At 27.8% G+C, this 12,511-nt stretch overlaps 1 protein-coding gene across 1 annotated transcript; it reads left to right on the plus strand.

The window, feature by feature from the left end:
* The first annotated feature begins 3,482 nt into the window (after positions 1-3,482).
* On the plus strand, positions 3,483-12,024 carry LOC100165421 (uncharacterized). Its single transcript, NM_001162190.1, is given in 3 exon segments — positions 3,483-3,567; positions 8,659-8,742; positions 10,846-12,024. Coding segments are annotated over 3 exon segments (516 nt in total). The 5' UTR covers positions 3,483-3,500; the 3' UTR covers positions 11,211-12,024.
* The last annotated feature ends 487 nt before the right edge of the window (positions 12,025-12,511 follow it).

Consider the following 12,511-nt stretch of genomic DNA (forward strand, 5'->3'; position numbering starts at 1 on the left):
TTTTACGATTATTATCGATCTAATTGTGTCCACAAGAAATCGATTTTTCTCATCTATCCATAAAACATTTGTAATTGAAAATACTCTTTCTACCGACGAGTTAGTTCCTGGGATAGCCATTGAATACTCTAAAATAACCGTAAAATATTTAATTGGAATGTTATTTTTTTCTAGAATTTTAAATATTTCACACCACCTATCTTCGGCTTTTGAACCATTTTTCCAGTTTTGCATTTTAACCTTCATTACATTTATCACATGATTAAATTCGTCAAAAAGTTAATCTTCGTCGAATTTCAGTGTTGGATTATTTTTAATAATATATTTAAAACTTTCTTGAATGTCACTCCAAATCGGAAAATCTAGTACTTGAATCCAACGGAAAACTTTTAGTGGTTCAAAGTGATATCCCCATTTTTCCACGTACGATAAAATTGTAAAATATTATATTAACGATTATCAACAAGTCGACAACACTCGACGATTGTTGGAACCAAACTAATAGCTATTCGCTATAATAACGATAAATGTATTCACAAAACTTATTTTCAGTGATATAAATAGATATAATCGAAAGCATATTCCGATAACGGTCAATCCGATAACTCCGATAAAAATCAAATACGAATTTCCACGCATATTTTAGATAACAGATTTTTGCTTGATAACAACAAAATGATAACAATATTATGGTGCCGTAATAGGTAGTATTTATAACGACCCCGTTATCTGTCCATGTTCCACATAATGTGAAAAACTTCGAGATAATGAAAAACGATTAATTTTATATCGAGTTATCGAGAGCAAAACACTATTAAGTGTAATAGTAGTTTTAGAAGGAATTCAAACTAGTTCGAGATAACGAAAAATTCGAGATAACAACGTTTGACATATTAAGAATCTACTGTAATAATAATAATAATACGGTTATAATTATTAGGGTATAATTATAGGGTATGAAATTTCTAAATAAATAATAACATAAAATAAATAATTGAATCAACTTACCTTTTCAGATATCGCCATTATATTATTATTATTATACCCGATCAACGATATAATAAAAAAAAAACATTTATATTTAAGCAACATAAACGTATCTATTATAAACTGCAAGTAGTCATTTCTAAGTAAATTATAATACTATCGGTGGCGTCTTCCATGTATTATTATTTACTATCATATTTCGGAGAAAATAAATTATAAAACATTATAAGTGATTTTCGATAACTTATCGAAAACAAAATCCAAATTTATAACACCATTGAAGTCACGAGAACGTTGCGGGTCGTCGAGAGTCTATACCGAAACTCAATATAACTGCAGTCTTCTTTATAAAATAAGCTTTAATCAAAGTACGCTTAAAATCAAACAAATTTTTACAGCTGTATTATTAGTATTAATGTATATAACTATAATTAATTGTCCTTGTCTGGGCAACTGTATATTATAATATTATTTAGTCTGTTATATATTATAATACCTATATACATGTTGAAGGGGTGAAATATCAACAATATTAAATTTAAATAATTTAGATAATAAATAATGAATACTTTTAGACTATCAATATTCAATTTTAGTATTTTATATTTTTATGTTACAGATATTTATACCTAATATATATATATGTTCTGACATAACAGTATTTTCAAACATTAAAATATGTTTCGTAAATATTTAGGTTTTAATACTATTATTTAACTATTAACTAATATATAATAGATACTTTTTGAGCTTAATATTGATGAAGTACTTATAAACCGATATTGTATTAAGTATATTAGTATTAGTATTAGTATTAATATACTAACTGCATTTTAATATTCACATTTTAACTATACAATAGTAATAAATATCAATAAATATTGTACAATAAATGTTAATATTTCAATCATAAATTAAGATTAATTTAATATTAAAATTTGCATTTAATTTATGTATAGATAAAATAATGTATATCCAAGTTAAATTAAACGTTTACTTTTGAATATTAATAATTAATTCAAAACCAATATTTAAATAAGTGTTACTAATAATTGTTATGTGGGAAGATTCCACGTAAGTAGTTAATACTGTAGCCAAAACATCTAAAAAAATTTATAAACACAGTTATTTTTATTTAGTCATATATATTGACTAGTTTACATTATAAATAACTAAGGTAACAATAAATTTAGTTATTTTGTTCTAATTTAAAAATACTATTATTTAAAAATTTTGAAATAGGTATCAACAGGTTCAAATAATATTAAGTTAACTTACGGGCTACAGTATATTAATAATAACAATATAAATATAATAGGTACAATATATAATATCCTACGCTGACAAACTGTCTCCGCTCAGAATCATTTTTCGTAAATATACAATGATATCACATCATTGAATTCAAATTTATCACCATCCATTACAGTGACCCATGTTTAACCTACTGTACAACAGAGTGACAACCACTTACACAGTGACTTACCAGCTTTTTATTTTTATTTGTCTTGATGAATTTTTTTAATAATATTATATGTATAGGTATATGAATATATAGATAGTAGATTGTAGATATGTACTTAATATAACCTCTATACAACTTATTAAGCTTTATAATTTTCTATTGAGCAGCAGATCTGTCAGCGAATTGAAAGTTGACAAATTGGGAATTGGATATCAGTGACGTAGCAAGGTACGGAAAAAAGTGCCATGATAGTCGTAAAATCCGCGAACGATAAGACCATTCGGCCTGACTTCGAGAATACCGCTGTACGTTGAAGCCTTAAATCTATTTAGTTGAATATATTCACTATACTAATCTAGCGACACTATACAGTTATTACAGGTGCTGTAAAATATATTTAATTAATATGATTACATAGCTAAAGGTCAACTAGGAACGATCACGCATATACTAATATTATTAGGCTGGCTTTATTGGCATATCAAGCGTTGTCAACGGAATATAAAAATTATGCCAAAAGAAATAATTGATGAGTTAAATATATAAATAGAAAGTTGGATTTTGTGTAATAACTTATAAATGTCTATGGACAATGAGTAATTACTACGATGCGTTTAATTTATCCTTATATAATAATATTTAAATTCCATAAGTATTTATTTATAGGCAGGTAGGTACTATAATATTTTGTTACAGAAAAAAATTATTATCTTCTCAGACATTGGGTAACAGCTGTATAATTTTTGTGTTTGCAATGGTATAGTTATTAAGTTATCATAATTTTAAGGTTACTTGGTGGTGAGGGGGCAGAGCCCCTCTCGAGCATCACGAGATCAGTGAGCTCTGGATAAATGAATAGGTACCCCCCTCCCTCTTTAGGACAAAATACTGAATACGACATTGTGTTGGACAGATATAACTGAAGAAATCGATTACGGCGGTGAAGTGAAAGTTTAGTAGAATGAAAACCAGTGTGCGCGTGTGTGTGAGAGAGAGAGGAGCCTCTTTACGATCATAATCCGCGGCACGCAGTCTTATCGTCCACACGATGGCTCGCGTACCACCACTGTCATGTCTCATCGTACTGCCACTGATCACGCTTTACGCGACATATCGTAAGTACTAGTACATATTTTGTTAAAACTCATACAAATAATGTATGTATGATCTGTCAAGGACTTTTATTATATATATTACAATACATATTATAGCAAAAACTTATCGTATGCCTATTGCAGTATTGCATATAAATAGTTTCGTGTTCGTCGGGTAGAAACCACCGGTAGAAAACCCACCGATTAGTTGTTTGTCCATCATCTTTGAATATAAAAAACATCATACAAATAATATTTGTAATAATAATAATTATGTTTGTTCCTTATCCCGAGTTCGTGGGTCAGACGACGAAAACCGGGTACGATGCGTCCCTTTTTCAATTCATTTTCGTATTTTACTATAACACATTAACACATTCTGCATGATATTTATATAATATGTTTGAGTGGCTGTTTTTACGACAATGAGGCGGCGTAGGTATTTCGTATAATATATTGTAATAATAATAAATGGGTGCTCGCGAAGTAATCGAATAAAAAAAATCGTTAAAGAATATTTTTGATGATTACTTTCGATTAACTATGTACTTTTTATTTAAGTATTTTCGACATCTTCCACCACTCTTCAAAATATATCGGTCAGTTTTACTTATGGTGTTGGGTGACAGCGTCCAAACGCAACGTATCGAACATAATATATTTTGGATTGAGGTCACCGCGGTGAACCCGCCACGTTATATTATATGTTAATAATAATATATTATATACAGTATATAGTTACAACTTATAACATAATATAATTATTGATTTTACATGGACTTAAATTTAATAGATCCCGGCCGTGACTACTATGTAGGACATAAAATCTAATTTTATTGTAACTAACAGCATAATATTATTCGAATGCTATATTGTATATTATATTTGGTGATGTACGTTGTTACGTATGTATTAAATAGTTTTTGTCAACATTATAAAATTAAAATACTATACGAATCGTCGAGTTACAAACGTTAGTATGTCTAAACAAAAATAAAGTGTTTTCCAACGACCCATCATTTTTACTTTAGATGCATTAAAATTATTGATAAAATATTAGATTTGTAATTTTTTTGAAAATACCACCTGTTGCTACTGAAATGGTGAACTCACATATGCATATCTTGAATTTTATATATAATTGTTCGATCAAATAATATTTTATCAAATAACATTATTATGATACTAAGTATTTTATTTCTATACATCTGTACCTTTCAGCCTCTACTCCAAACGCGATACAATTATTAATAATAGGTAATTTAGTTAAGATTTGAAGCCTGTATATATTCATACAGTCATCACTCATCCGTAATTGGAATGTTACGAAACCTATAATACTGCGATTTAGCAGGTTAGCTAGTACCTATACAACGATTTAAACAATACAAGTTTTTTTTATTGATTAATTAATTTTTTTTTTACAATAACCACTCAAAAGACGAATAAAAACTGTAACATACCATAAAAAATGACAAACAGTTACTATTATAACGGAACTATATATAATAATTAATATTTAAGATAGGTTTATATATAGGTTTATATTTCTATAGGTTAAAAAATATATATAGAAATAGGCAACAGCTATAAAACAAAATCAAATATTTACGTTGCACGATTACTGACAATAATTTTTTGTGTAGGTATAAGTAGGCTTAAAAGTATAAATTATTCCAATATAACTATAAAATCCAATAATTAGATGCCTAGTGTTTATATCTATATAGTTTTTTACTGACCTTAAAATTTAACTATAATATTGGGCATAAATGTATAATAATATACAGTATATTGATCTGGACTTCCTAATGTAGCGGAGGTATTTATACATTTTATTTTTATTTGTACGCGTAAGGTTCGAACGCCATTACATGTTTTTATTAAAACTAAAATGTATTTATAATTCAGAATGGTCGGATAATACACAAAAATGTACAAAAATGTGTATTTTCTACTATCTATAATATTATATTATTATGTACAAATTATATTACTCATGTTAGGTATACATTTTATAAACATTATTAATTTTGATTAGGTATCTCTCTCTATATTATTACAACAATCACGGTAATCTGTGATTTTATTGTTAATCACACATATCACATTATAGATTTAGAAGATTTCATCAATTCTAATTTACCAATCTATTATTTTAATTCCTACGTAATAGTGTAATAGCTATAATAAATGCAGGGGTGGTACTTCATTTTCTCGAGAGCACGTTGATTTCTATTTACTATCCACACTATAGGTAGGTACCTAACTTAGTTGTTTAAAATTTTAATATTATTATCAATGTATTAAGCAAGATAACGTGGCAATAAAAAATGTTACGCAGGTAAATAACTGTGTATAAAAGAATTACGAAAATTGATTTACACTGTGTATTTAAATTTTTTTCTGGTAGGTAACGCGGCATGTGTATGTGAATATTGTGCATATAACATATTGTTTGATTGCTTATAATTATACTGACTATGTAGTTACTTAAAAAAAACTAATTATCTCCGCAAAAGATAATCTTAACATAATATATTGTTACATTATATTTATTATTATTATATAGGTATGTACCTAGTACCTAGTAACTACCTAGATAAAATGTTTAAAATACGATCACGTCGGCAGTGAGAGTACCTATACTTATGTACATATACATAATAATACATATATTATTACTATATAATATTATGTAGGTAATATAATATATCTAGGAGAGCTACTTATACATTGTATATTTGTAGTTACAGTAGACGCCGCTTATAAAACTCAAATTTGGACCAGCACAAAATAAGTCTTATAATTGAATCTTATAGCAGTGGAACAGAAATAAACGAACATTTTAAATGGCTATATTATATTGTGCACCGTGGCGTCGATATTTATAAATAATTATAATGCATAATATACGTTTATATATGTATACTATAGTATATGTTTTTCTCAAATCATATTTTAATTACGAACATCAAAAAGTACCGGATTTTATAAACGAAAAGAAAGTAATAGAAAAATGCATTTCTTCGTAGACGTATTGCGCAGAGTGTTTGGTCGTAAAACTCTCATCAGTATCGTTACAGATAGCATGTTTGGCTCGTTTCTACATAATATTATTCAGATACGTAGGAGTAGGAACATAATGTGTAATTTATAATATTAAGTAGTACCTACTATAGCAGCGTCGTCGGGCGACATGGGCCATACAACTTTTTTTTTTTAATAAAGAAAGTAAAATGATTCACGCGTTGACTAATATAAATAATAATTTATATTAAATGTATAGATGTACATAATATAACTAAACTTATAGTAAATCGTCAAAGTATCGATGGATCATGGGTGTATATTTAATATTACATTATTACGCCATATATTATAATTATGAGACGTGGAAATTAATTTGATTTCAAAATCAATAATCTTGTCTTTAAATTAAACGAAAATACTTAGGTAGGTATGTCATTTTATACGAAGCAGAATTCCAAGTATCTACATAATATAAATTAATATTTTAATTCATATATTTCGACATTTCATTATTAGTATGCGGTTTTCATTAATTTTACTGTAAAACTACCAATCACAATAATCTTTATTTTAGAATATTTATCTAGCACGGTATTTTCTTCTTTGAAATTGTATGTAATTTTATAAGCAAATTATAATTTAATAAATAATTATTATACCAGGTATTTTTCTGAAAAATAAATCATCATAATATATAAGCAGAACAAATAAATTATTAAATTAGTGATTGGCAGCACCAACTAATGACTAACGACTTAGTCGGTAGTAAACAATAATAAAATGAGTCTGTTATTAACACTGACTAATCACATCACTAACAAATAATAAACCAACTAATGAATAATTTTTCATTTTTCTAATGAATAAAATAAATCATCAATTATCACATAAAAATAAGACAATTATTTTATTTGGTTATTTTTTATTTATTTTGGTAATCCCTAATCGCTCAGTCAGTACTCACTAGTTGACTACTCAGTATATCGTGGTCCGTAATCGGCGATCGTAGCAACTAGCAATATTTAAAACAATCATGTCTAGAAAAAATACGTCGGACGTTTGGAAATATTTAAAAAAATTGCCAAACACTCCAAATGAAGCAGTTAGTTTTTTATTAGTGTTAGTCATTAAGCAGTTTGTTGTTAGTTGGCCATGGTAATTGTAAATTTGTAACCAACTGTTAGTCGGTTTTTTGGAGTATAATAGAGAGTTTTTGCACAACGCCGGTAAAACACTCCGGTAAAAATAACGTTCGGTTAAATTATACGGTAATGTATTAACGTTATAGTTGCAGCTTTAGTTTTTGCATTACCGGATATATAATATTTCGTTAAAATATTTTATCACGTTGTAAATTGTTACCATAACAAATATTAACCATTGACATATAAACAGGTTTATGACTATAACGTTTGTGATATCAACATTTTAGATTTATAAAAAGCGGGATACTAAAAACCGGTGACTGATAAAGAAAACAGCTGTAATAACCAGCGTAAACTTTGACCAAAGTCACAGACTAGATAATATAACCGATTGATGAGATATAAGATAACCGATAATAACCAGCAATACGGTGCCCGTTAAAATAATTAAAATAACCGATTGCGATAATCAAATAACCGTACCGATATTTGGTGCGCATGCGCAAAGGCTTGTTTTGGTAAATAACGTTAACGGGTTCATACGTTATTTTTAACCGGCGTTGTGCAAAAACTCTCTGATAATATAACTATTAGTCGGTTATACAGATTATTCGGTAATGCCCATCGCTAGTCATAGGTCATTAGTCGTTTTTTGATAGTGTTAGTCATTAAGTGGTTTTTTGTTAGTTGGTCATAGTATTTGTAACCAACTATTAGTCGGTTTTTTAGAGTAAAATATATTAGTCGGTTATTCAAATTATTCAGTAGTGCCCATCACTAAGTATAATATTAATATGGTTGTGTGAAAAAGGAATATTTATTTTTCTAACAAAATTTAAAATGTTTTCTGCATAATGTGCTTTTGATGATTATCAAGTTAACATGTTGCGTATTTCTGAAACCTAATGATGTTGATGTTTTTATTGTTTTACAGACGTAAACGCAACTATTTTTGTGCCCGAAGAAATCCCATCGTTGTTGTCTGTAGTTTACAGTAACATGCCACCGATCAAGAAAGGTAAAGATCGATAAAACGATTAACATAGTATATTATATACTATTATACTATAGGTATAATATTGATTGAGTACCAATGTAATACTTATAAAAAATTTTTTTTTTTTTTTATGAATATATATGATAGATTTATGATAGGTAGATATATAACATTATATTACACGACTAATGCATATATTTGTATTTTTGTAGTGTAAATTTATAATAATTTAAAATTAATTTTGATTTGATTAATTAATGGGTGGCAAAAATATATCTCCCATGTATGCTTTTCCTTATTCAGCCACGCGTATAACAGTCGCAAATAATTTGTTGTATGCCTAGTAAATATTTTTGAATTACACATTTTTAACATTTTTAACATTTGTAAAATCACCCAGTGTGTTGAAACATTTTAAATTATAATATATAAAAAAAAAAAAAACAATTATTATTTAATTTGTTTTACGACTTTAGTAATTAATTTATCACTATATTATATTGGTTCATCAAAAGTAAAAATAATTAAATAAAATCGCTATTATGCTATTGTAGGCCTTAAATATAAAGTTTAAAGTTTTACTTAAAAGTAGAAAAAATAATATTTCTCAACTTTTAGATTGTGAGCGGAACGAAAGAATTTATTGTATTTACACTAATATAAATTTTAATAAATTTTTTTCTCTGTCACCAAAATTTGGGGTAGTAAAAATGCTCCGATTCTTGAGATCAACATATTTTCTGATAGAAAAGTGAGTATAGTTGTACTTTTGAGACTTAAAAATCGAAAATTCTAAGTAGTTTTAGAGAGCATCATAAAAAACAAAAATAAAGTGGGAACTTTTAGAGAAATTTTTCGAATTTTGTAAAGTTTTTTAAAATTATTCTAAAAAAGCTTGAAAATTTAATGCAATGTTCTTTATAAGTATCATTAATGGAAGTTCAAAAATATTTAAGTTACATGGACACGATTATTTTTTTATGTGCATTTTAAGTTCAAACGTTGACAAAATTCTTCAAAATTTCTATTTTTTTTTCAGTTACAAATGCATGAAAGTTTTTCTTTTCATAGCTTGCATTAGAAACTTTAATTGAAAATTCCCCACATATTTTTCTACCTTAAACAAAATTAAAAGTTAACCGATATGTAACATTAACTTTTTATGAGCGTTTGAATTTAAAATTTTTACAATATTACATTTCTACAGGTAAATTAACGAATTTTTATTTATCGATTTTTGATATTTTGTTGTAATTCAAAAGTAAATAACCAGAGAGATAGACATTCAATATTTTCACCAACTGTTAAAATGACGATTTTTCATATATCATAAAATGTTCAAACTATTTTGATTCTTTCTGAGCTATTTATAGCCATGCGAAATTGTTAAAATTGTGTTAATTATTATTCAGTTAATATATCATAAAAGCTTTTTTTCCATACTTAGCAAAAAGTAGAAATTTGAATGAAAGATTTCCAACAAGTTTTTGTATCTGGCACCTGTATCAAAAGAAAAAAATCGCTGGAATGTTACGCTATTTATAACCATGAAATATTTTGGATTTTTATTATTTTTTTTTTAACTATTACATTTTATTATGTATACAAGTATGATATACTGACACAACGTCTCCGCTCAGAGATCAGATTTATTATTATATTCAAATATAATACACTTATTACAACGACGTACTCGACGACTAATGTACAGCTGAGCGATACCACCTAATTGCCCAACTTTTTTTAATTGATGTTTATTTAACTATTTTATATTTTTTCTTAGAACATTGTAGATGGCAACAAACTTTGAAAAAAAGAAACTATTTTCTATTAATTCATATTTAAATATTATCACTTTACTTTAATATAAGCTAAAAATTATAAATATTATGATGGCTATTTTGTTTTAAGGTATTATTGTAAGACATCAGAAATTAATTATAAATGCATATTTTCTTTTTGAAATTGTCATACTTATATTTATAAGTTATTAGTTTGTGGTCTTTAATTACAGAATTACAACTAGTGCTTTTTTTCCGAATTTCCTTTATCCAAATCGCACGTTTTTCTAACGAGATCAGACGGTCTTTATCGGATTATAAATAATTCGGTTTTTGTTTTCAGGTACCGACTCGAAACTGGGCGTGGGTTTTCGGTTGGGTCCGAACGCAGATGTGCAGTTCCAGTTGGAACTTGGGCCGCAGACCAACACGTTACCCATCGGTGGCAGTGCAGGGGCGAACACCGCCTCCGCACCCGCAGTGGCGAATAAGAGGCACGCGACCGTCGGACAGGGCAGTGGCTCAAGTGGCGGCAAGCCAAAGGACTGGCTGAACGCGTGGCGGTTGCAGATGAGTCCTGGATACGTGGCGGACGATGAAAGCAATAACGTTGTCTCCGGTGAAGTGATGGGTAGCAGTGACGGCGGCTCCTTGGACGCGGTGGCGCACCTAAGACAGCTATACAAACCACAACCGATTACCGCATAGCCGGATACACTGCAATGTAGACACTAGTTGTAGTACTGTATAGTACACTAGGCTATTTATTATTATGATTTTAATTTACACCAAACGATATTTGTTTTTTCCATTTCCCCGTTATTTTGTAAACGCAATACAGGTTGATATTTAGGTATTTATTAGTATTGTTAGGTACCTAGTGATAATTTATCAAATGTATATATTACGTAGTTATAATATTATTATAATAAATTATAGTCGTAAGACCTCTTGAAATAATAATAATAATAATATGTAATAATAATTAAAAATGTTACATGGCGTGATTATAAGAAAAACTTTGATTTCTAATGAATGGCCGCTGACTAGCTTAGATATTCATCCCTTGGCTAAATTTAAATTATTTAAACCTTATATTAGGAACTTTTTAATTGGTCTGATATTTGTATTTACCTATTATATATTTTTACCTAAAGGTAAAATGTCAGAACATGATATTACTCGTAAAAAAATAACATAATATGCCCATAATCCATATGCTCACATTTATAAATTATAACATTTATTTTAATAACATTTGTAATTGTAAATGCATTTTTAATTGATAATTTAATCACTGTTTGCATTGATTTGTGTTTTTAGTTATTACCTAGTAGTACATACATTAAGTTAGAAGTTAGAATGTTTCTTGAAGAATTAGGTCATGTGGGCGTCCTCAGTAGTACATACATAATAATATAATATAGTACCTACTACACCTAGTTATTTTTCAAGATGAATTTTTTGTAACATGCAATAAAATATTCTGAATTATTTTAATATATTATAATTTATAAATATATCATATAGCAGGGGTGGCAAATTATTTTGACGCTAGGTGCGAAAAATTGCCTTTTTTTAGTGCTATTATACTACGAAAAGAGGTACATAAAAATGTAGGTATATAACCTGAGAGCATACGGCTATTTATCGGTAAATAACGATTATTCAATTTTATCTGTAGATATTAATATATACCTACATTGTGATTTGCAGTGCTCGAATTGGGAAAAAATAAGTAGAGAAGCTCAATCCAACGATTTAAAAACTGCGTTCTAAGGGCACAATAATTACTTAAGACTAACCCGTACTGAAAAAAATACCTAGGTAACATTGATAAAAATATAGATTCGATCAACAAAATATTTGTCCAATTATCAAAATTAACAATCATCATTTCAACAATCATCAATTCACAATCATCTTAAAAAATGATAAACATTTTATCGTTTTGATTCAAATTACATTATTAATTTGATCATATATATTGTCATGGCTAATATTATTTT

The sequence above is a fragment of the Acyrthosiphon pisum genome, chromosome X (genome assembly GCF_005508785.2).
Source record: "Acyrthosiphon pisum isolate AL4f chromosome X, pea_aphid_22Mar2018_4r6ur, whole genome shotgun sequence".
NCBI classification, from domain to species: domain Eukaryota; kingdom Metazoa; phylum Arthropoda; class Insecta; order Hemiptera; family Aphididae; genus Acyrthosiphon; species Acyrthosiphon pisum.